We start from the raw sequence: 24,800 nt of genomic DNA, 5'->3' as shown, positions 1-24,800 counted from the left end.
GCCCTTCCGGAAGGGGAGACAGTCATTTGCTTTTTTTCCCACCCCCTTTCCCGCTATTATCATCTCACCAGCGGTGATGGCTCCTGCGGATGCTTTTCAGGGGAGGCAGAGCTGCTCTCTGCAGTGCTTTATGTAGATTTAATTCAGGGCTGGGCCGGTGATGCACAAGGGGAGGGGGACGGTGGTTAAAGAGGGGGGGGGGAAGGTGAGAAAAGGTTGATTAAACTCAGGAGCCCTCTTGCCTTATGTGGAACAGGAGTACTCATAGGGGTCTCACAACAGCATCCCATTTACATAGTCAGTTTTTTTTTAATTAATCATTTTTTGCTAAATGAATCAGTAAGACATCACATCTTTGTGCTGTGACCTTCCTTTTGACATTGGGTCTCCAGACTGCATTCCAAAGGGGGGAAAATGTCCATGCTCTCCTGTGCCAAAGTGACATGTTTGTCCAGATCCCTAATGGGTGTTCATGAATTATTAATTTTCCGGGTAGATACAAATGGCAAATTCTGTTGGACACAGTCTACTGTATCATTCCAGTGCACAGGGGTATCAGTGGATGGTTTTGTTTTAGCAGTTTTCAGGCAGGAAAGATGGGATTGTTGTTTTGCTAAAATAATAATAATAATAATAATAATAATAATTATTATTATTATAATATAGAATCTTGTACATCATACAGAAGTCAATATCTTGAGGGTTGCTTATGCTCATTTACTGCAAACACAGTCATTTTAATTACTTAATTAATTTTCCTCTACTAATTAATTTCTTTGTAACACTGCATTCACGTTTGTTTGTTTGGCATATATGGCTTTGGGTAAAATTGTTTTAAATGAAAATCTAGCTGTTGAACTGCCACGAATGTCATTGGTTTGTTTGGCCGAAAGATTAAAGAACGATTATTTATGCGTTCGGGGGGTCAGTGAAATAACAGAAGCGCGTTGTCATGCTATAGCCTGTCAGTTTTGCCATGCGGAGACTTCGAGTTTCTTTCCTGGTTCGAAATTTGCAGGGGGAAATAATGGATATATGACGTAATTTAACACATTTGTTGTCCTATCATACACAAATGTTTGTGCATTTTACCACTGTTGTCAGATTATACTATTTTTTTGACTGCACCCGCGAAGGTCTTATGAAATATACTCAATTAAATGTTTAATTTCCTTAATGTATATCCAAGGGTACCGTAGAATTATTTATACGTTTATTCGCTCGAGGACATCCATTGTTCATTTTCGCTCCAGCAGCAGTAACTGTCGCTTTAAGACGAGACATTTCAATCTTAGGCGTGTTTCCTGCTCTCATTGATTAGAAATGAGCCAGGCTAGTGCCCTGCGGGAGAAGTAGAGTCGCCAGTGGAACCAAAGTATTTCTAGCAATTTGTCGCTGTTTTCAGGACCTTCCGGCAAACGCAGAACTCAAATACCGTATACTCACTTATGAATTTCAGTGACTTTGTGTTGCAATTTCATTATAAGTATTAGAATCAGTTTAATGCAATAGCAGGAATGTCAACGAGCCAGCGTATGTGCACTGTCGGATGCGCCTGTCAAACGTTATGGATTTTTTTCAAAAGGGTCGAAATGAACTGCTAAGCAGTTGGATAAAATTAAAGCATTTTTCAGTGGCATTTTGAAAGCTGGTTGTTTTCATCTCGGAACGGAAATTATTTGGACAAAGGATGGTAATGTTGCTTTGAAAAGAGGACAACTTCACTTGTTTGGAAAATATGGGCTTAAATCATTGTTTTGAATTCGGGACCGACAGATGAATGCGTTGCTCTAGCCAATTAACTGTTTGAGTATTAACAGTATTATATCAGGTATCATAAGTGACCAAAGACATTTGAAAATGATGAAGTATGCCGATTTCTTGATACATTGAGTCGTCTCAGTGGAAGAGAAGGGGTGAGAACATAATATTGTGAAAGCAACAAAGACTATGGCTTGTAAATAAGGAAAATATTTAACTTCTCGGCGAAGGTAAATGCTTATAAGACTGCATTGTGTTGCCAGTTCCTTAACCTTTTGGTTATTTACACAGATTTTGATAGCCATGTAGTCTGTGTAGTGTAATATAGCCTAACACGGGAGAGGAATGACCACGTTCTCTGACTTAGAACTTATATATTTTGGAATTCAGAAACCCACGGAACTGACGTGACTGTCTTCGCGGTGCTCAAAACATTTTCACTTTGAAGTAAATGATAAAAACATCACAATGTCGGCGGTAATGGTGACCAGGAAGGTCACCCGAAAATGGGAAAAGCTCCCGGGCAAGAACACTTTCTGCTGTGACGGACGCGTGATGATGGCACGACAGAAAGGCGTGTTTTACCTAACCTTATTTCTCATCCTGGGGACCTGCTCCTTGTTCTTTGCGTTCGAGTAAGTATGACTGCACACCCTTCATTGCGTAGTTGGCTGGGATTTCAATGGGGTAGCCTAATGAAATGGCAGGAAACATATCTTTGTGTCATACTTGGGGCGTTTTCATTTTACATACAGTACCTTGTAACCCGCGAGGATTCTTAATATTGAACGCCCACGCAGGCTTCCCCTGTCTGTGATTTTCATGAAATGCAGAAGACTGTATTGTGGGATAGCGCTGTAGGCTTCATTACGTATAAGCAGGTGATTATACTGAAGAGATTTAATGACCACAACTCTGGCCTAAAATTCATTTAGCCTACTTGATCTACTCAAAACTGCAACACATCAATTGTTTATTTTGTGGTATATACCCGGAAGTGCACACGAAGTTTCTCCCAGAACTGTGGGCAAAATTTTACACACACACACACACACACACACACACACACATATTCAAATGAATCCCGCCCTGATCTGCTTTATTTCAGTGTTCAATCTAGGCTGTGCAGAAATGGACTGAGGACACGGGTGGGGCTAGGGTTACAGGGGAGTTTTTAAATCTCATAGACTGCAGAATCTATTAACTGTCTGATCAGGAGATGTTTATGGTGCAAAAGACCACACATAGTAGCATGTGCTGTTTCAGCAGTTTACTGGTTCACGTTGCTGGCCTTCGTGGGAGCATAAATTTAACTTGCACATCAAACTTAAGTGTTGCGGTTAAAAGGCAGTAATAAGTGGCCTGCTGGGCTGGATGGCAGGCAGGCTTGCTGTGAGTGGAGGTGATTGAACTGATGATTCTGCTGTTTCTGCTGACCTGATGGGCAGGACTTTTCTGCTGAATGGCAGAGAGGACTGCTGGGACTGGGACACAATCAATCCTTGTGTCTTTGGGGGGTGGGGTTTGGTTGGGGTGGGGGGTTCTGACGGTATGCTACTGTATGAAGGATGCAGTGATGGCAGTTGTACGGGGAAAAGCATGAGTATGCTCTTGACTGCTCTTTAGTGTTAAGGGCTGTGTTTTGCCTAATAGACCCTCCCCCCAACACAGACACACAGGCACACACACACACACACACACACACGCACGCACACATACACACACACATTCCTTGGCAGACACAGCTAAATCAAGACTGAGCAAAATTTGATCAAAAGCAGGGTTTGTACTTGGTGATGGGTACATGCATTGTCTGACACATGGAAGGAAGATGGTTTTACCCATCTGTAATAGTCAATAGTAATTTTTATGCTGTAACATTTACGAATACTGATATCACCCCCACCCCAAATAACATATTCTCACATTACAGGAATTTGACAGTTCTTGCTTCATGAATAAATAACGCTATGCTATAATTTAAGTTCTCTCTTGGGATGGTGGAAATCAAATCATATCAATTAACTATCCAAACTTGATAATTGATGCAATGATATAGACACTTTTCTGCACCCTGACAATCAGTGAAATTGGCCTGGGAATTTTTTTGACCTCTTACACGTGTCTGTCCTGAGATAATCTTTCTTTTACAGATTCATTTTTTACTGAAAAACAACTGAAAATGCGTTTGTGTTCTCTCTTAGGATTCCAGTCAAAATGGGTGTGAGATATTGGATTTTATGTCCAAATTTACCTTGTGTTTTAAAGTCATGCCTTTAAAAAATGAGGGCTGTTAATCTGTCTCCAGTGCCCAGTGAGACTTGTGATTGGCTGTGGTGCAGTGCCAACGTAATTGATTGGCTGTGGTTCACCAGGCCTCTGTTCATTGGACATCGGAAGCAGTGGCTCTGTTCTCTGCTTCTATTTGCCCCCACAGTGCCATTGCCGGTGACGTGTCTCTGTTGCAGAGAAGAACCGGGCATCGGTTGCCAGGCTGAGGGAGATCTGGAGCCCAAAATAAGCCTGAGAGATGTTAGTCAATCTGATAATTGTTTCTCCCCGGCGGAGAATATTAAACTGGTGTAATTCAGCACTCTCCATTATTGAGCAATTTGAGCCAGTTTTGATTTATCTCCTCCACAGTGCAATGGCAGATTATTTGGAGGACCGATGCACCTTGAACACAGGTTGCCAGAGTTTTCCATGAGCTCCAAGAAGGCTGATATTATCCCAAGCCAGAGAGCTTTCTATGAGATTTAAACTTGAATGGCAGTTTTTGGATTATGTGCATGGCCCTGCTGGATAAAATTCCAGACTCCACAATAAATGTCTTGAATCAAGTTTTCATGAAAGCGTGGTATTAAACTCTCAGTGCATAATCTGCATGTAAGCCAACAGTCAATCCAGCAGTCACAGAGGAGCGTGGAAATCTGCCATCTGTGCATTTTACAACAAAGGCCGTGAGCTCCATGGTTGTTCCTTGCAGGAATATGGTATTCTGTGTTCTGCAAAAATACAGTCTGCGATCCTGTCCTGCTTCGCGCACAAAAAGGAGGGCAAAGATTGGGAAACGGCTTTGTGCTGAATTCTGTTACTCTGACCCCTGGGAGCTCGATCAAATACCGGTGTGCCTGTTTGCGCAGCCCCATCGGAGAATACAGCCAGCCAGGAAAGCTGAATAATTCAGGGAGCCCGATTCCGACAACTTGTGGCTAATCGTTTTAGAAGGGATCACACGGCATTAAAATCTCACAGAGATCCCTCTTTATTCTCTGTAATTCAGTAGGTTTTCATCATCCGTGAAAGAAGAGCGGGGGATTTATTTGTGTGTCTGTGTTGTATTTTTTTGTTGTTGAGGGGGTGAGCTGGGGGGGGGGGGAGCAAAGGGGATATTCTGTGAATAAATGGAGCAGGAGATATGTAGAACAGAGAGGCAGTGTCCTTCTGAGGAGGTTGGGCTCAGTCCAAGAGCAGATGAGCAGAGCAGACATTTTATCGCTGGTCATTAGCAGGAGACAGCAGGTCAACGCCATCCGAGGGGGTCACAGTTTATTAACAGAAATGCTTTCTTTTGTGAAGCAGCAATGGCCGACGACCACGGGCTGTTCAAAGGCACTGGTATGATTGGAACGCTCGACAGGAGAGCGTTCCGCAAACTCTTACACTTTCTCTTATTTATTCAAACAGCACATACACTGTTTAATTATATTGGGCATTGAGGACCACTCTTAAAACAGAGGAAACATTTACATTACATTTAGGCGTTTATCAGGTGCTCTTAACCGAAGTGATAGTCATACCTTTTTGCCTTATTGCACTAATTAACATTTTTGTTACACATTTTATTGCCCTTTCTTTTCACCTTTTGTTCATTTTGTAACCATACTGCTGCGATGCTGTATGCAAGGACAGCTTTGGGGTTATTCCCGCACATGACTTGACGTTTGCCTGCTCCCTGTGTGCTATGACTGTGTGACTCAGCCAGAGCTGGACCTCTGTCTCTTATTGAAGATGAGCATGTTCGACTGTTGGTTTGTTTGTAAGTGAGCTCTGCAGCAACCCAGCTCTCACCCTGATCTGTCCTGCAGTAGGCTGCACACTGGGGAGAGATGGGGCTTGCAGAGTGACAGGGGTGGAGCAGTCTGGGTTTTTTTGATTGTGAATATTTCACAGTTGGGTTGTGCGTGCAGATATGTGTTGGGGCACTTGTGCGTGTGTGTGTGTGTGTGTGTGTGTGTGTGGTGATGCTATAGCTCATTGTCTGTGCATAGAATGAGGAAGTGTGTGTATGCTTTAAGGCTGTCCAGAGTACGAGTCGGGTCAGGAGACACACCACTCTGACTGTCAGCTGTTACTAATATTACCGGAGTGTTAGGAGGTCAGGGGAGAGGAGCTCCACAGACCGTGCCACGTGAGTGTGGGTAAAGGTGATTCAATAACCGGGCCAGAGATCAGGCCCTGGGCCCGGGCTCTGAGGCCTCTATCCTGGGGGTGATGAGAGGTGTTCAGTGCCTTGAACTGAGTCTACTGATACGTATTAGATTCTTTATTTATTCAGCTGTAAGCAACATGTCGGACGATTCACACTGCGCTTGGTTTTTGTTGATTCTGTTTTTAGTAGGATTTCATTTCATGTAACCCCCCACTTTTTTCTTTTGTTCTTCTAAAGAAGATCCACCCCCCCCCCCTCCCCCTCAGCACCGCAAACAAGCTTGAATTCATCGCCGCACTGTGCTCTGCCACGCCCGAGTGGTGGTGGCATCATGAGTACATGGGAATGAACCCCTCCCCTCCCCCCGCAGCCCCCCAATGTCACGGTCCCCACCCGCCATTGAGTGGATTACTGCTGTGGCTCATCCCTAATAGGCTGATCCGGACACCGCCAGCCTGTAAGCGTTTAGACGGCAGCTCTGTCTCCGGGTCTAATGCTCCAATCTCCTCCTTTTGACAAAAAGCAGGAGTGGATTGGATTGCTGTTGCGGGCTCTTAATTGATTTTGAGCTGCGTGATTTCCCCTCCCCTTACCTCCCCCCCACCCACCCACCCACCCCTTGAGGACAGGAGTGTAGTATTACATGTGCCCAAAATTGAATCATTGATATAATTAGATTAACCACTGGGGTTATTTCTCTGATGCCATAGTACGTAATTGATTTGCCGTTGCTGTGTATTGTTTCCAGTATGCTAATAGCTCAATGCAGATACAGTGTAGCCTGGGAGGTCAATGTTCATAAACAGACTCAGTTTTTTTTTTACATCAGTAAAAAAAGAAAAGAAAAAAAAAAAGGTGCAGTTGACTAAATGGCTTTACTGCATCGGCATTGGATAATATGGAAATTAAACTCATCTTTTAGGATTATCTTGACGGTAGGTAAGAAGCGCTTTATCGTCAGCCCACTAGCCGCAGTTGGACGCCCCGCCCTATACGTGTTTCTCCAGCACTATAGTCTGCTGCTGGACAACATGTGCTGTATGAGTCTCAGCAGAAAGATCCACAAAAGATCAAAAGTATTGAGATGGAGCACTAAGGCATTACTTCCTCGGGTTGCAGTTTAGGTTTACGGCGTGGTGATTTTTATGTTCTTGAGTAAGTGCAAAGGCTGGAAGGATTTCACAATGAAAAAGGAAAGGTACATTATCTGCTGCGGAGTGCTTTTCCCAGTTATGTTAAATCCTCCACAGACATTTGCGAAGTACAGTGTTTCCATTCTTCCCTCAGTACAATGACTGGGCAGAATTTGCCTGCGTGTTTTTTTTTTTTTTGTAAGCCTCTTAATTTTCTGAAAACATTAGCATCTGTAATGTGTGCTGTTAGTTGCTTCTGTTCACAAAGTGGTAAATTCTAAATTAAAAGGCACTGTTCACTTCAAACCATAGGCACCTATTCTATTCTTCTTCTTATGCTATATTTTAGCATAGTTGAAATATCCTCCTTTGGTTTTTTTAGTGAATAGTGTAATTAAAACTGCTTATTTAAGGCCGGGTGCGAAATCATTTTTTTGGCGGCAGTGGCGAAATGTCAAGGCAAGTCACGGCACGACACTCCCTGTGAAGTAGCAGATGGTCTGATGCTCACTGAGGCGTCGCTCACGGGCTAATGAGTTTAGCGGGCATCGCTTGCCTGTGTCGGCTTCCCCACCCCTGAGCATCGCCGCGGCCTACATGCGAGGCCACCCCTGTGTGCAGGCCGCTCGATATCGGCACCAGATTAGATGACCGTAATGCAAATCCTGCTCCAAAGGGTGATTACATTATCTTTTCCAGAGCAACAATTTTTTTTTTTTACAGAGAATTTACATTGCATCCATTCATACAGCTGAAGCTGTTACCTCAAGGATACAACGACAGGGTCCTACCCAGGAATCGAACCTGTGACCTTTAGGTTACACTGCCGCCCCACAGTGGACTTTGCCCACAGTGCTCCATCATGGGGGGAGAGGTATTTCTTTTGCTTTGCAAGACAAGACCTTGGGCAGTATTCACATGTACAACACTAAATACTGCGCACTAAACCTCTGGGTTTAACAGGCCTGTATAACTGAATATTTCAGGTTTTAATTTTCACCGGATTTTTTACATCCAATTAGTAGATTATTCACAAAATGAACTCCAAATTATAGCCTCAGACTCAGATTTAGCTGACTAGTGATAATTACCGCTTGTTCTTTCCAACATTTATTTCATATACTCAAAATTATGAATGGCCAATCATAATTGTAAGCGTGTTCCTTTGATGAAACATCAATTTTAGCATGGAGATTTAAGGCTAACATGGGCATCCTCTGAAGCACACTTATCCAGCCACCAATTCATTTCCTTCTCTCTGTAGTTGACCAGCTGAGCTGCATAGCTACTGTACCGTGCAATTAACATAGCTAACCCCTGATTGGCCAGAGGAGGCGATAGAGTGCAACGATGAGGAGATAATCCTGTGGGCTAGTCAACCTGTGGTTGCCCTCCCTTTCTGGGCAACACAATAACCAGTTATGCTCCGCCCCTTGGGGCTGCTGTACACAACATTGCTTTGGTGAGGATTAGATTACTGATGGTGGGTTGCATTACTGCAAAATAGGTTTAGTGCTTTAGCTGAATATACCACCTGACCGCACTTCAATTCAGGTCAATTTATTGCATATAAAAATGATGTCACTGCTGGGTAAATGTTTCTTTGTTCTGACAAGGCCTCTGATTGACCTTTAAGGCTCTTAAAAAAATACTGCATGGTCTGTTTTGACCAGAAATATGTTTTCTTTGAAGTGTCAGTGCATGGGCTGAATGTTTGATTTTGTGGAAGCCTGTGTTTGAGCTTAATATGCCAAACAAAGGCCTATGCGGTACTGGGCATTGTTGGGCTTGAGGTGTGTGGGTGTGTGTATGTGTGTGTGTGTGTGTTTGTTTATGTGTGGGCATGTGGGTGTATGTATGTGTGTTTGTGTGTGCGCGTGTGGCTGTGTGTGTGTGTGTTCATGTGTGGGTGAGTGGGTGTGTGTGTGTGTGCGTGTTTATGTGTGGGCATGTGGGTGTGTGTGTGTGTGTGTGTATGTGTGCGTGTATGTTTGTTTATGAGTGGGCATGTGGGTGTATGTATGTGTGTTTGTGTGTGTGTGTGTGCGCGTATGTGTGTGTGTTTATGTGTGGGCATGTGGGTGTGTGTGTGTGTGTGTGTTTATGTGTGGGCGAGTGGGTGTGTGTGTATGTGTGTGGGCATGTGGGTGTGTGTGTATGTGTGTGCGTGCATGTTTGTTTATGTGTGGGCGTGTGTGTCTGTGTGTTTATGTGTGGGCGTGTATGTGTGTGCGTGCATGTTTGTTTATGTGTGGGCGTGTGGGTGTGTGTATGTGTGTGTTTATGTGTGGGCGAGTGGGTGTGTGTGTGTATGTGTGTGCGTGCATGTTTGTTTATGTGTGGGCGTGTGTATGTGTACGTGCCTGCATCAGGAGATACTTCTTTAGTTTACTGCTTTGTTTGGAGTACCACATGACAGGACTGGTTGAGAAACTGCCCGACGACTGAAATCAAGTGATTATGACACATGTAGATTGTAAAGTCATGGGGCAACATTTGTGATGGTCCCCTTTCATGAATGTTATGACATTGACATTATGACATGGGGACTAACATTTGAGTATCCCAACAAAAAATATGCAAGGGTCAGCTATGGTTTATAATGTATATCCAAAGTATTATATTATTAAAGTGAAACCTTAAAACATTATCTTCATTTTTCAGTAATTGCAAAAAACAGTGCGTAGAGCTATAGTGGTGTGTCATTGCCAGGGACATTACCGAGATCATGAGATGAAAAGCAGTGAGTGTCTGTGAGGAGTTCTGGCACTGGGGGGGGTTATTGGGTGGGGGCATACACATCTGAATGCAGCGCACAGTTAGCCTCTGAATCCTCCAAGAATATGGTCAATATTAGGGAGTGGGGGTGTCTCCCCGGTGGACTGTTGTCTCCTTTTTGGGACTTTTATAAGACAGGCTGTCTTATGACTTTATTATAAATTTATATCCTTCATTAGTCTTCACCATAAAGGGGACCTGTGGGTGGGCTGATGACATCGCTCGGTAATTTTTGGAAACCTGCAGTCTCAGGTGACACATGATGCGAGAGAAGGGAGGGAGGGAGGGTCTCTGTTCCGTGCTTCCGCATGTTAAGCACACGCCCGCCCGTGCCCCGCCCGTCCCGAGGTTTGGGAGATGCGGCGATCGCCGGTCCACTTTATCATCTCACTTAGCGGCTCACGCGCGGCGGTGTGGGCTGGCTCTCTCCCCCGTCTTTGTCTCTCATCCCCTCTCCCTCTCCCTGCATCGATGATGTGTCCGTTTGGCTGACGTATGACGTGAAAGGGCGAGAGGGGTAGTGGTGTCTGCGTCCGCACCCCCCTCCCCCCCCCCCCTCCCCTAGTCCCGTCCCCGGGACCAGCCGGCCCCGCCCACACCTGCTGCTCGGCCTGCGGACCGCCGTGTCTTCTGCAGCGGCCGTGTTGATTGAATGCACCCTCAGCCTTAATCTGTCACTGGGTGCGGCCTCTGAGAGATGAGCCTTCATCCTGTCAGCAGCAGGCAAAAAAGATGACTTCAGGCCGCAGTTTAACGGTGCAGTGCCTTCGCAGTGTGTATGTGCGCACGTGCGTGTATGTGTGTGTATGTGTGTGTGTGAGTGTGTGTGTGTATGTGTGAGTGTGTGTGTGTGTGCGTGCACGTACGTGTATGTACTGCCCGCATGCGCGAACGCATGTGCTTATTTGTGTGAACATGTGTGTATGTGTCGGTTGAAGTGCGTGTATCTGCATATGTGTCGGTGTGTGTGTATGTGTGAAGGCAGTTGCAAGTGTGTGAATGCTTCTGACTGTCTCGTGTGTATGTGCATGTGTGTGTGTGCGTATGTGTGTGTGTGTGCGTGCGTGTGTGTGTGCATATGAGTCATTGTAACATAAACAGTGTGCCCGACAGACGCCCCGACATTCAGGGCTTTTGTGCCTCTGTCCTCCTCTCCCTCTCGGGTAGGTCAGTGCTCGGTGGACGGCCAGTGAAAAATGACCACCACACAAAAGACACATTGAGAAATGCAACCTAGCATGTGAACGGGAAGAAAGGATGATAAATGAGTGCAGTATTGGTTCTGGAGGTGCCCTTTTACTGGGGCAGTTAAACCCCAGAGGGAAATGATGCAATGATGAGAGAGCCACCAAGATTCGTTTAATTACACGAGTGAGGGGGTTTGGCCGTCTCGACTGATTTTGCAAAAGCTTCAATTTACACAGAATGATGACATATGTGCTGTGGAAGAAATGTAAAAATTAAACTTTAAGTAATTTGCTTTCGCTGTAATTAGAAGAGGAAAAAACACCCGACAGCACAGCAGATGGAGTCCTTTTTTTAGCATAAATGTTTTGTATATATATTGACTAAAGGGAAATAAGAAACGTCTCGGCTGAGTCTCAAACAGGTGGCAATCCCAAGGAAATATATACTAGGAAAAGTTTCTAAACTCAAAGAGATAAGCCTGACCATGATGGATCGCAATTTGGATGAAAAACTCTATTCGCGAAATGAAAAAGAAATCGCAGTTTAATTTTGGACCTCCCTTTGAGTCTCCTCGTGACTGATAGGCCTGGAATGAGATTTTCCCCGGGGCCTGTGGAAAGGAACTAATCGACGAGATGCGGGAAGCATGGCGTTTTGATGGGAACCGATGACGGGGGCTCATCCGGAGTGTTTACCAGGCGTCGGTGCAGAAACCATACATCACTGACAGGCTGTGAGTTCCAGTCACAGGTCCCAGGCCTAAAAAAAAAAAAAGATCTGCTGTCTCAATTGACTTCCTGCCCACTGCTGAATCATAATAAAAGACGGTACAAGCTTAAGGCATTTTTCTCAAACCTGAACCGGAGGTTTTTAAAAAAATCTTTTTTTACAGATTTGATTTTTTTGGTTCTTTTAAAAATCTTCTTCTCTCTTCTCTGTCTCCCTACCCCCTCCCCCAATGTGAAAAGCCCTAACCCTCAGCACCTGCTGCAGTGGCATGCGGACTTACCTGTTTTAATCTGCGCACAGTATCAGAAGAGGTGGACTTTGTTTCCCTGATTGTCGTCTGGTGTGCGATTACTCTCAAGCTACCATGCAGGCCTCTCTCACGCTGACCCCCACCACCCCCCCCCCCCCCGCCCCCGCCCCCCCCCCCTCCCCCCCGTCCCCGCCCCCAGTACGTTCCGTTCTTGCTGTTGCTGCAATGGAGATGACCTGGCATGCAATCAGGGGAAACACAACAGAGAAACAGAGCTGGATTCAACCCCGAGGAACAGAAACAATAAACAAAATAATACCTTTCTCTGTCATCTATTGGCAGGACACATTGGCAGGAATCGTTACGTGTGTTTTCTGTGTACCTTTACTGTGCAACCCTTTATTGAAGTGCAGAGAATGGGCATTGAAATGCCTGAAATCTTTATAATTATTTAAAACCTTATAATATCTTTCTTTCGTGCAGAATTTTTTAACCCATGTGCATCCCTCCTTTAGTACCTTTGTCCTGAGTTTTTTTTTAGAGAGGAAAGAAAATAAATGTTGGTGGAATGTCAACGGAAAAGGTCTCTGAGCAACCAAGTGCACACAGGTGGATTCAGATAGATTCTTTATTGTCCTCCAAGAAGAAATGTGTCTTCACAGTCGGTACACATGCAATACACATACAAAAAGCCACAAATGGTGCACGTCATACATACAGTACATTCAGACAAGCATCCTTATACACATTGAACACGCGAGACTTGTATACATATATGCATGTACAGGTGTACAGGTGACACAGTCAACATGGGTGTTTGTTCAGTGCTGAGATGGCTGTAGAGTTCTGTACCTACAGCCGGGGGGGAGCAGGTAAAAACATGAGTTCAGGGTGTGATCCAGGACATGGGCTATACTGAGTGCTTTGTGTGCGATGGCCTTATCACAGAAGTCTGAAAGGTTACGGGTGGGAAGACCAATAACCTTGAATTTGCTCTTGTTTGTGACTGGATGATGCTCTTGTAGCGCGGAAGCACATGCTGTGGCCTGCAGTGGAAAGTGCCTTGAGTTAGTAGAGTTGGCAGAGAGCATTTGCCTTTGACAGAGTTTATGGGTGTTGGTGATATGGTGGTCAAAGGTAAGTTTATTATCCAGTGTGAGTCCAAAGAATTCAAAGCTGTATGTAATCATGAAAATGATGAAAAATAAGATATGGTGTGCTGGTGAGCCATAATAGAGATATTGTCATGCAGGAGTGTGAGAATGGCTGTGTCATCAAGGTATTTACAGTATGTGGTGAAGGGATTGGGGCTGACTCAATCATTAGTACAGAGGGTATGCAGAATGGGGCTCAGGACACAGCCCTGGGGTACTCCGGTGTTGATGGTTATGTTTGATGATGTGACAGAACCTGCCCTAACAGCCTGAGGCCTGTCACTGAGGAAACTGTATACCGAGTGGATGAGAAATGAGGGGACAGTGATGAAAATGGGTTTTTTGGTCATCTGATGGCGTTGAATGGTGTTGAAAGGCAGAGCTGAGGCTCTATAGGCTATATTCTGCAGCTTGCAGATTCATGCATACATACACACACACACACTTACACTCTTTGTAAGTTAAAATGTTTGTCTTATAGTTGGGTGGGGGGTGGGGAGAGTGCAGCAGGACACAAGTTAGCTTTAAATGGTGGATAGATTTCAATCATTTTATTTCGTTTGCCATTTCCCTAAAGATTGTTAAAAAGGTTTTATCCGTGCAGAAAGTTGTGCTACACAGTGCTTGTAAGGAATACATGACAGAGCAAGGTTCAGACCACCAATAAAACTCCCACCTGACCTATGCAAAATGAGATTGGCAGTTGGTACACTGCTGTCGGGCCATAGCCAGTACCTTAATTGGTATTCCGTTTCTGTGAGATTTGTGGACCTGCAAATGGACGTCTCATGAAGCACTGCCCTGCTGGCACAGCTCAGGGAGTTGTGTGACAAGGGTTTGGGGGCGGAGCTCACATTAATCCCGGAATGTGGCAAAAGACTCATTGAAATGACCTGTTGGCTAGAGAGTGTAAAATTGAGAATACCGGAAACATAAAATAAGATTGAACAACCAAAAAAAAAAAAAAGAAAACAAAAAAGAACACTGGCTCAGCAGACGAACTGTGCGGTAAAAACAATAAATAGTCAACCTGCCAAAGCATTCGGAGACGCTATGGAGAAACTGACGTGTTACAAGCCTGATGAACTCCAGATGAAATGTTTCTCTAGCCAATGCATAAATTCCTAGAGGCTAAGGGTTTGTGACCCCAAACAAGTCTATACACTAAATTTCCTCTGGGCTTGATGCCAGAATTGTGACAAGAACTGTTATTCCAAACTTGTCAATTAGAAATGATTTGTGCAGGAAAACGGCACTACAATGGTACCGAGGGGGTGCCAGAACAGAAGTGTGACAAAATAAAACATTCTGTTCCAGAAACTGTCAATGCAGAAAAATGTGTCTGTTCATATGGTTTACACCAAACATCATCAAACAATGACAGGATACTGTTGAAACAAGCGACAATGATTTAATTCAGTCAATATGTATAAACTTTAAATTTGCATTCATCTGTTTTAATCTATTTGCATTTTTCATTAGCCTACCCCAGCTGCAAACCATTTTATTATTGGTTAGAAATAAATAGAAGGCTATTATTAGGTGCTGGTTATATAACTGCCGTTTTTATGCTTGTAGGCTACTTTCCACAGGTTAGGCATGCAAAAATAATGAAGCACAACACCTAAAAAATATGGTAAGAAATGAAAACTAGGAACACTGCCAACTCCAATGGGTAGTGATGTTTTCTCAAGCCCCTTTGAAGTAATGTTTAAAAATGCACACGTCCTAAACACGTACCACTGATTTGATCTAAATGTTGCATTTTCCAAATTGCACTTGACTTAATGAATAAATGTAACTCCATTTTAATTGCCTCGTGGGCCGTGTGTAATACACTGTGGTAAAGTAATCAGGGCCTTCTGTGTCTCAGCCGTGCGCTGTGTAATAAATGTGCGAGTCCCTGTGTATGGAGGTGGGAGCTGTACTCCTTCCTTCTATTAATAACGCTGCGGAGCGGCCTGTGGTGCAGCACTTTGGAGCCAAGCTTGTGGAGAAGTGCTTCTGGGGCACTGGGCAGGAGGAGCGATTTGGAATTTGCAGCATACTGTCTATGCGATTAGGACTCGGACTCCTTTTTCTTCTGATGGCCAGGGGCTCCCTGTGGTTAAATACTGGCTTCCCTTGTCTGTTTATCAGACCTGGCTGGGTCATGTGATTATTTTATCATAGTGCTAGGCTGTTTCAGCACCTGATCAGTGAAAACCATTTTGTAAATGGAGCCATTTTGAGATGTCTTCGTTGCTTTGAGGTTGACTTTGTTTTAAGGCGAATGTTTCTTTACATGCTTGCTTGCTTGCTTTCCCCGCATGTTTGTTTGTTGTGGGAATTCAATGCTGGGTTTTCTAAGTGCTTTTTGTCCCTCTCAGGTGTCCATACCTGGCGGTGCACCTGTCCCCTGCCATCCCAGTCTTCGCGATCCTGCTCTTCCTGTTTGTCATAGCCATGCTGCTGAGGACCAGCTTCAGTGACCCGGGGGTGCTGCCCCGCGCCCTGCCCGACGAGGCCACCTTCATCGAGATGGAGATCGGTAGGCCGACCCTTTGAGGTCCTTAACTTAACACCACCCTCGCCCCCCTCTCGAAAAACCCAGCCGGGTTCTGCAGGAACGGGAGGGGTGAATGTGCGGGAGGTGTCATTACACTCAAACCCCACACGTCTCCACCTGCAGGGAATAGTGCAACAGAACCACCCCCCACCCCCCCACACACACACCAAAATAAATTATTGTTTGGCGAGGGTGCAGCCCAAAGCTGTTTACTTATTTATGTCTGTTACGCTTTAAGTTTATTAAGGCTGCCCAGACTGCTCATCCGTGAGCTCTGTGCTTGCAGTTCCCCTGCATTGTGCTCAGATTTTCTTCCTGGCAACGCACTCATTATTTTTACCTCACCTGGCTTTTCATTGGCCTCCTGTGTTCATGACTTTGACAGACTCACAGATGCCATTGGACTGTCCTCTTTTTTCTTTGTGTGATTAGAGAACTTAAACTCTAATTATGGACCAATGACACTGGTCGGCAGACAGACTGTGTGTGACCATCCCATTGCCATATATGTTACAGGGCTTCTTTAATGAATTGGACTGTCCTGCACAGTTAATTTTGTCTGCCTTTCTGTCTGGCTGGCTTTAATGTGTTTTATCCTCTGCTGTATTTAATGGAGGTTTTCTGGTGCATGAGCCTCTGGCACATTTCTCCACAGTGAGCCAGTGTGTGACTGGCAGACCTGCAGGCGAGCGTGTATCGGCTATGGGTCTGGGTTCGCTCTGCACCTCCCCCTACACCTCCACTCCCCCCCCCCCTCCCCCCCCCTCCCGATTTGTGCACAGCCAGTGTCTGGAGCTAAGATTCATAGTGCCCTTCAAGCGTCCCCTTCCTGTTTGATTATGGATGGAGAGTGGAGGATGGGGGGATGGTCAGGGGTCCAGATGATGTAGGAGCTTCGGGTGTAATGAATTCTCCTGCAGGTGGTCGGCTGAGAGCTCTCCAGGCACTGCCTGTTTGTCATTGCCGTGACTTCAGCCCTTACTGCACGAGGCCCCCGAGGCTGGTTCTTCTGAAGGACGGCAAACCCCGCAGAGTCCTGTGTGGTGAATTCACAGCATCGTTGTGATGCCTCTCTCCCTCTTTGGCCCTATCTCTTTCCTTTAAACACACCAACAAGAATTCTGTGGTCCCGACAACAAGAATTCTATGGTGCCCACAGCCAGCAAGTGGAGGGTGTGCACTCAGATCTTCAAAAAGTGAATGAGTGAATGAATAAATAGATAAATAATGATATTAGTTGATTCATTGAATGAATTGGTAAATATATAGGCAACAAACATTCAAACACTTCTTGTGTTTTTAAGAGCAAGGGTTCCCAGCCCTGGTACTTTATGGATGTTGAGTACACAGGTTATAATTGTTAATTACACAGTTAAGTCAGCTCACTTTGATTCTTCACCTACGTTCTTTGCCGAGAATAAAGAGGCCCTTTGGCTGTTTTCTAGTGTTGACAACTGCTAGTTAAAAAGAGAAGAGCCTGGCAGGTTGGGTTCAGGGACTGCGTCTGCATTTTTTTTCCTTGTGACGTTTTTTTTTTTTGTTATCGTCATTCTTGATTAACAGGTTTCAACCCTGACTGCCTTGCCGTAGGCAGGTCCTCAGGCTCTGGGAAGCACGAAATGAGAGGCAGGTGTGTATGTTTGTGTGTGTGTGTGTGCGCGTGTGTATGTGTGCGTGCGTCTGTGTGTGTATGTGTGTGTGTGTTTGTGTGTGTGTGTGTGTGTGTGTGTGTGTGTCCATGCGTGTGTGTGTGTGTGTATGTGTGCAAGTGTGTGTGTGTGTATGTGTGTGTGTGTTTGTGTGTGTGTGTGTGTGTGTCCATGCGTGTGTGTGTGTGTGTGTATGTGTGCGAGCGTGTGTGTGTGTATGTGTGCGAGTGTGTGTGTGTGTGTGTCTCCTCTTAGCGTGGGTGAGGAGGTGGGGCTGGCCTGGTGGTGGAACACCAGCTGTTCCGGCTGCTTCTCACATCCGTGTGCTAAGCGCTGCGGTTCAGGAGCTGTGCTAATCGGATGAGACCTCTTCCTGGAATGCCAGACAGCAGCGGCGTTGGGCAAACACCAGTCCTCGCTCAGGGAAGCACCCTGTTCTGCCGGGTGTTGTTGGCCATTTTTTATTCAATATATTACTCCTTTTTTTAATCTGAGTTTTAGATTAGGTTACATAAAAAGATTCCCCACTCCCCCTAATGAAACATATCTGTAAATTCACTATTCCGTTTTTAATTGCGTTCTTCATGCCAAAAAGCTGTGACCCTGGCGGTTATCTCATTCAGCAAACATATACTTACCGCTTTTTCATTTTGTGTTTTTTTTCCACTCTCGAGAGCCGGAAAGTAATAACGGACCAACTAATAATCTTCATCATCCATAAGCAAACTTCACTTGGATATCATTTGGTGCTTGTAGCCATTGTGTGCTTTTTCCTTTCCAAGTGGGTAGTGAGTGGGGCTCCCTCACCCGGCTGTTAAGTTAGATAACTGCTTATATAGTGCAGTTTTTATTTCCCCTTCTGTGCTTCTGACTTTTTGGAGCCACCTTGGTTTGGTTTTGCACTGTAGACTTGGTATCTCTACCTTGGCAGTAATACAAACATCCAAAGGAGAAGTTAACTACCCAATGAGAGGATTCAATATGTGGTCAATGCACCAGATCAGTTGCAGAATGATTTAATTTCCTGAATTCGATATTCTACTGGTTGAGCATCTTGAGAACTAGATTCTTGATCATGAGGCCTCAGCTGCAATATTCAACCGCTAGAATTGCAGTAACTGGTTAGTGTAGTGGGTGTAGCTCGGTTAGTTCACTAGTAAGCACAGCGTAGCTTGTAGCTTGTTACTCTCTGGCAACCCTCAGGTTTAAAAAATAAAGAGGTTGCATGGAGAAATTTCGCCTTTAGCTGACTGGTAACAGATTCTTCAGAATCTTTGGGCAAGTGAGAGGCTCCGGTTCGAATCTCACCTTGGACCTCTAACTCGTTACATTGTGACCTGCATCAGCATCCTAGAAAAAATGGTTGTTGGGGAGTTTCAAATGGAGGGGGAGTCAAAGGGGTGTGAGTGCAGTGGGTGTAGGTCAGCTAGTTCGCTAGCAAAGCACAGTGAGGTGCAGTAAAACAAAGGCCTCGTAACAGGTTACCGTGACAACACTCTGGCGATGCAACCCTCGTATTTAAAAATAACAATGTTACCTTTAACTAGGGGCAATTCAGCCTTCAGCTAACTGGCAGTGTGTTTGTCTCTGCGGCCTCGGGGCGAGTAAGAGGCCCGGGTTCAAATCCCACCTCGGGCAAATTTGTAACTGGTTTACATTAGCGTGCATGTCAAAGGGTGCGTTGAGATGCATGTCAAAGATAAGGAATGTGGGGGTGACAGAGTCTTCAGATCATTCAGGGAGAGACAGTTGGTGACTGTATGTCATAACCACAGCGATTGAACACTTTGAAAACTGGGTTAACGTGCTGGTCTCACGCCCCATGTTTTGTTACACTGTCTCTGCATTGAGGATAAGTAATCTTCAGACGGAAGCTTAACTTCACTCTCTCTCTGTCAGTTGCCATGGCGACTGCTGTTTGGGTGTGGGGTTGAAAGTCCATGCTTTGATCATACTTGCACAAACAGCTTGGGTGTGTGAATAATTAGATTTACTCAGCCTGGCTTTTCTCTGCTGCATGTTTCAAACTAAAATACTCTCAAGGCTTTGTTGTCTGCAAATGGTTTAAAGATTTCAAATGGAAAATATAAATAATTCACATGCTTATTTAAACAGACTATTTCAGGGAAAGGCCAGTTTGTCTTCTCAGAAGTGTGAATGCAAGTTCACTGAAATATCAGAAATAACACTGTAATGGGGGTAACATACAGTAACATCTGACACAGTGAAGAGAACTCACTGATGAATGATAATAACAAGCTGGTGTGATGATGGACTATCATAAACAAATGTAGTCACTACAGTAGACAGAATGCCCTAGAGCAGAGCTGCTCAGCCCTGTTCCTGGAGGTCTACCATCCTGTAGGTTTTCATTTCAACCCTGGCGCACCTGATTCTGAATAATTAGCAGCTCGACAAGATCTGTAGCTTTTGAACGAGATGTGCTTCGTCACGGTTGGATTAAAAACCTGCGGGATGGTAGATATCCAAGAACAGGGTTGAGCAGCCCTGCTCCTAGAGTGACTTCCCTGATGTCCGTGAGGTTCGGTCGCGTCTGGATTATTTGCTTTACCGAAGCCCTTCATCCTTCTTGGCTTCCTCGCTGTGTACAAATGAATCAGCTGTGTGTGCTGGAGTGCGCAGTTAACCCTGCGGTGTTTATGTGGGGCGCCCCGCATGGGAGGCGGTGTCGCGGCCTGGTCTGAAGCGTCCCGTTTGTTTTCGGATTCCTCAGAGGCAGCCAACGGGAACGTCCCGACGGGCCAGCGGCCCCCTCCGCGGATCAGGAACGTCCAGATCAACGGGCAGATCGTGAAGCTCAAGTACTGCTACACCTGCAAGATCTTCCGCCCTCCGCGCGCCTCCCACTGCAGCATCTGCGATAACTGCGTGGGTGAGTGTGTGGGAAGGCCACGGCGGCGCCTCCATCCTCTTCCTCACCGAACTCTCTGCGCATGCCATTGTAATTTATGTCACTTCAGATCAAAAAGTCATCAACTGCCAAGACGTTTTCACAAGAGGTTTTTGTTCGGTGTGAACTACTGAGTTTTAGAACTGTAGGCTGCAGTTATCTCCAAAATTCAACATGTCAAATACAGTAGTAATTTACTTTGTTATCCATTGTTTTTATGTGGGCTATGCAGTCTTCACTCAGTAATATTCCAACCTTTTTTGTGGGGGGGAGGGGGGCATTCTCATCTTGTTGAGTGGTCTGGGAACTGGCCTTAAGAGGGAAAATATAATCATATTCACATGCAGTTGTATATACAGGTACATGGTAAATAATGCAGGTGGAGGAAAATGATATACTTGCACACTTTTTAATGGAAATATACTGAACTCACTATGCCACATAATTTTTAAAGTTCTAAGCAAACGAAAGTATTTAATTTCAGGTATAATATTTTTAAATTGTATTGTTATATCTGAGTCTATATCCTGGCTTCATCTAAATTAATAAATGACTCCCCTATAATAAAGAGGATTCATTATTTTATAGAAATATGAACACTGATGAAATGTGGATATCTGGCTCCATCTGTGTTCACCTGTGTGTGTAATTTCTGGGTGACGAGTGATTGGAGATGAATGGCCACGGGGTCCGATTGAATGTTCGGCTTCTTATGTGTTCACCCGTGGCTTTGATTGCTGATTGAAGTGTCCTTTGCTTCATTTGAAAGGTGATTTGAGTAAATTAGCTCTGATCTGATTGAATGACACACAGGAGCAGCAGAAATGGACACGATTATAAAACAAGCCTGCCACGATCAGTCCAGACAAAAGAGTGTCTATCTTGGGTAAAAATATGCTGTCCGTCTGTCTGCGTAATGCTGGCTCAGAATGACTCAGCAGCTGAAGCAGGCTTGCTTTTAACAAACCGTGCCTCTGGTCCTCCTGGCTGTACATCCAGACAAGAATCATTTGCTGTCATGGAAAAATGCATATGCACAGTACCATGCCATTTAGGTATAGCATCAGTGTTTTTTTTTTTAACCTGGTTGATTTTGATTAGCTTCTCAAGCTCCTGTTTAAGTAACCCAGTGTTATCTCTTTGGTCAGGGTTTTTTTTTTTTCGGGAGCACGTGCAAAAGATTTTAATAAAATAATGAGCCTGCACTCTAGGATTTGTGTATAATGAATACATTGTGAAATTCCATCCCGGTTATATGTGTTGAGCTGTGGCGTACAAGGTTTCATGCTGCTGCCTGGCACAGCATTGTGGCGTACCCCTCAAAGTCTCCATCCTGGCTCTTCTCCAGGGAGAGGAAACGGAGAGGGGCAGTGCGCAGTTATATTTAGCCCTGACAATTTAGGAAAAGGGGCACTTTCTCCCCTGCCTTTGAAAACGACACTGGTGCTCTTGGCCGCGTTTTTTTTGCAATTTTTTTTGCAAAGGACATTTTGATGGGCACACTTTGACATGTGATTGACACATCCCTGTGTTTCCCCTCCCCCCCTCCTTCTCTTTATCTCCCCAGATCGCTTTGACCATCACTGCCCATGGGTGGGCAACTGCGTTGGCAAGAGGAACTACCGCTACTTCTACCTGTTCACCCTGTCGCTATCCCTGCTCACCATCTACATCTTCACTTTCGACATCGTCCACGTAGTGCTGCGTGAGTGACCTCCTGGGGGAGCATCTGTAGGGAGGGGTGTGGCCTGTGCTTAGAGGGTGTGTGGTGGGTGGGGCTTCCTTAGGAACATGGCTTGCACCTGGGGGGGAAAGGCCTACGATGGATTTCTGTGAGGGCGTGGCCTGTGCTTGGGGTGTCATGGCCTGGGAGGAGCTTCCAGGTGTTAAATGTGTCTCCTTCAAGCAGCGGCAGTCAGGGTGCTGTATATTTGCAGCTATATACTTGTTAGCATGTAGCAATACACTCCTGACTCCTTCCTGACAGTGGTTCCCAGGACTGCACTGATCGTGGGTAGAGAGGGAGTGACAAATGTAAAGATTGTGATGTTTTTTTTTTTAGGCGTTCTGGTCACTCTAGTTACGGCCATTGAAAGACACAAGCTGAAGTGAAATATATATTACTGAAGAGGCATTTTCTATAAGTCCAATTGTACCAGGGGCCTAGTGCAGGCCCTTTTAACCAGTTCTGTGCTATAAATGCCCACAGGAAAGTGCTTGCGTTTCATCTACCCCCAATTTTGTTCTAATGCAAAGCAAACGGCATGAGAAGACCAAAGCTGTTGTTACTATGGTGCTTCATCAACCCTAAGCTCGAGATCTTGATTAAGAGAACAGCCTTTTTCCATTTAACCTCTAATTTGCATCTCCCTACAGAAGGACACAGAGTGGTGAATAAGGTGTCTTTGTTTGATAGTGCGTGCGTGTGTGTGTGCTCGGGTGTGTATGCACGTGCGTCGGCGTCTCCACGCTGACGACGTGTCTTTGCCCTGTAGGTTCGGTGGACTCCGGGTTCGTGAGCACCATTCGGGACACTCCTGGAACATATCCTTTCTGCAGGGCTTTTGGTGCAGGTTCCCCCTCTGTGTGAGAGGGGTGCGAGGGGCTAACTGCCACAGCTGCGTGGGTCAGAATGAGCCAGTGGCGTAAGTAACTGAAAGCCTGGCCACATTAAAGACTGCACTGAAGAAAAAAAATAAATAAAGGATGACCGGGCCCCATTAGGGATGCAACAATGTAAAATGAGTGCTCGGAAGTGCCCTGTGGTCCAGACCGAACACTGGCTTCCTGTGCCGGCTGTGGCTAGCTGCTGTTGGATGGTTCCATTTGGCTCAATTCAGTTTACGAAGACGCTTTACGGTGGGAATGCAAAAGAAAATTGGGTAAAAAAACCCAGGGCCGACCCCCCCCCAAAAAGCAAGCAATTGAAAAAAAAAAAAAAACTCCCCAGTGGGAAGAAAAGGGAAGAAAAACACTGAAATGGTGGCAAGTAAAAATTACTCCCTGACAGGAAGAAATCTTAAAGAGGAACCTGGTTATAGAAGGGGAGGCCATGCTCCACTGGCCGGCCAGGTGTAATACTTAAAAATGATTAGTGCTTAGTTGGATGTGGCATTGTGGGAAGGATGCTTTCAGCTGGTCTGGGTAGTGGCAGTGCAGCTCAGCTGGGCGCTCACAGATTCAACTGAGGTGATGACTGACTTCTTCTTCTTCTCCTCCTCCTGCTCCTCTACCTCCTCCTTCTTCTTGTTCTGCTTTTTCTCTTCCTGCTTATCCTTCTTCCCCTTCTTTACCTCCTCCTCCTCCTCCTCCTTCTTCTCCTCCTCCTCCAAGTAAAATATGGATAAAAGTGTAAAATGGCCCTTTAATCTGGAATTTTATTAGCATTGTTAAAGTCCTCCATGGCTTCTGTTGTTGTTCCCTTGACCCACCTCCCTGTACTGTGCTGGAGGTGCTGGTGTGCTTCTTCACCCTGTGGTCTGTGGTGGGACTGACTGGCTTCCACACCTACCTGATCTCCCTCAACCAGACCACCAACGAGGATGTGAGTAATTCCCAGCATGCTCTCTGTGTTGTTTGCTATTTACACTGCACGGCAGACTCTGTCCTCTGGGCAGCATTTCAAACCTTGGCGTCCCGTGACTGGGGGGGGGGGGGTGGGGGATAAACACAACGACTGGCACGTACGCATTTGCATGCGGCACAAGTACAGCAGTGAAATCAGAGGTGGGTATGTTTAACTATGGTCTGGCTCCTGCTTTACCTTACTGATTTATTTATCACTCCTGTCCCTCCTCGGCACTTGGCCTTCTGGAAGCACAAGGCTGTGTGCACAGGAACACACTACATGTGCAGACCAGCGACTGTTTGCCTGTCTGATTCCTTGCCTCTCTGATCAGGCTAATAATAGAAGCATCAATACCTGCTGGGCTTGTTTTCTTGCCAAACATGGGCCAGCGTGTAGCTTGTTTGGAGGAAGAGAGGGCACCTTCCGGCTCGTGTGGTTGGCCTGGTTCCTCTAAGAATGCCACAGTGGACTGCTGTAGGAGGTTATGGCAAGGGCTCCCCTTCCCCATTACTTCCTGCCCTTCTAGAAGCTTCTAAATGACCATGGGCCTTACTTGTTGTCTTTAAACATTAAAAGTGGACTTGAATAAAAGATATGAATAGGCTGAAGTTGTTCTGCCTAAGTCAGTGTCTGCTTAAGGTGTGTCCTAATTTCCATAAGTATGTGGCCTAATTTGCAAAATAACAAAGCCGTTCTCAC

The 24,800-nt window shown here is 45.4% G+C and overlaps 1 protein-coding gene across 1 annotated transcript in view; it reads left to right on the top strand.

The window, feature by feature from the left end:
• The first annotated feature begins 1,306 nt into the window (after positions 1–1,306).
• Positions 1,307–24,800, top strand: part of LOC118223026 (palmitoyltransferase ZDHHC9-like) — a 30,189-nt gene continuing 6,695 nt past the window's right edge. The window contains exons 1-6 of the mRNA XM_035409074.1: positions 1,307–2,396; positions 15,795–15,955; positions 20,357–20,515; positions 22,101–22,238; positions 23,029–23,077; positions 23,975–24,077. Of these exons, the coding sequence (XP_035264965.1) occupies positions 2,230–2,396; positions 15,795–15,955; positions 20,357–20,515; positions 22,101–22,238; positions 23,029–23,077; positions 23,975–24,077 (777 nt within the window). The 5' untranslated portion in view covers positions 1,307–2,229. The remainder of the gene's footprint in view (positions 2,397–15,794; positions 15,956–20,356; positions 20,516–22,100; positions 22,239–23,028; positions 23,078–23,974; positions 24,078–24,800) is intronic.

The sequence above is a fragment of the Anguilla anguilla genome, chromosome 3 (assembly GCF_013347855.1).
Source record: "Anguilla anguilla isolate fAngAng1 chromosome 3, fAngAng1.pri, whole genome shotgun sequence".
In the NCBI taxonomy this organism is placed as follows: domain Eukaryota; kingdom Metazoa; phylum Chordata; class Actinopteri; order Anguilliformes; family Anguillidae; genus Anguilla; species Anguilla anguilla.
Note: the sequence above shows the minus strand (reverse complement) of the source record. Positions and strands in the feature narration are given on the sequence as shown.